Raw genomic sequence first — 1,014 nt, forward strand, 5'->3', positions numbered from 1 at the left:
TAGCATTGTTTGAAAGATTGTTACGTGTAGCATTGTTTGAAAGATTGTTACGTGTAGCATTGTTTGAAAGATTGTTATATGTAAAATATATAAAGTCGTGTAATAATACGTAAATTAACATTTGAGAATTTCTCGATGTCAAGTGTGTTCATGTTAAATGTTTTACTGATATAGCGTGCGAAGCTTATCTTACTTTACATGAAACATCTGGGATTATTATTTGTTTAGATTGTGTAATAAACAATTTCTAGACCTAGACAGATGTAAACTTAAGTTTTGAAATTTATACAGTGTGAAAAAAATGTGCAGTTTTTTTTTCTCCTCTTCCTTTAAACACTTAAATTTGATTTAAGAGCATTTGTTACTTGTCATTATTATCTTTAGAACTTAAATAAGCCCATTATTCAAGTTTAATTTATTTTAATATTTAACTAGTTAATAACAGTAATGAATCGAATCTGATGTTTTTTTAATATTCTTTTATTTAAAAAATGAACACGTTTCCATGAAAAATGTAATAACTGTTGTTAGTTTAACAGCTGAAAATAACATAGAAAGAAATACTTTTCATTTATTTGTTTATGTTCTGTATTAAAAATACAATATGTCAACTATAAAAAGTAAGAACCTATTTTTCTTGTAAAATTTATTAATACACTACTGGTTTGTGTAATATTAAAGGTGTATTTTATTGTTGGATGTACAGGTCTGCCTCTCTTTCACAATTTTCTACTGTTTTATAGGAAAATGCTGAATTAGTTCTGTCTGTTGACTATGAAACAGTCACTACCTTTGACAGTCCATATGTAGAAGCAATCAAATCATTATGGGTAGACCCAGGTATCCAGGAATGTTATGACAGACGTAGGGAGTACCAGCTCACAGATTCAGCTAAATAGTAAGTGTCACTATATATTCACTTTAGAGTCATTGTTTCTCTTGAACTTTTACAACTTTTTTTTTAAATTCTTGATAATTTATGTATTAGAAATGGAGAGCATCATGGTGTCCATA

At 27.8% G+C, this 1,014-nt stretch overlaps 1 protein-coding gene across 2 annotated transcripts in view; it reads left to right on the top strand.

Moving 5' to 3' along the window:
• Window positions 1–1,014, top strand: part of LOC106467955 (guanine nucleotide-binding protein G(q) subunit alpha-like) — a 32,059-nt gene that overhangs the window by 12,366 nt on the left and 18,679 nt on the right. For both annotated transcript variants that reach the window (XM_022396185.1, NM_001314113.1), the window contains 1 exon segment: window positions 744–898. In XM_022396185.1, the coding sequence (XP_022251893.1) occupies window positions 744–898 (155 nt within the window).

This window comes from Limulus polyphemus, unplaced genomic scaffold (genome assembly GCF_000517525.1).
Source record: "Limulus polyphemus unplaced genomic scaffold, Limulus_polyphemus-2.1.2 Scaffold2809, whole genome shotgun sequence".
Classification (NCBI taxonomy): Eukaryota; Metazoa; Arthropoda; class Merostomata; order Xiphosura; family Limulidae; genus Limulus; species Limulus polyphemus.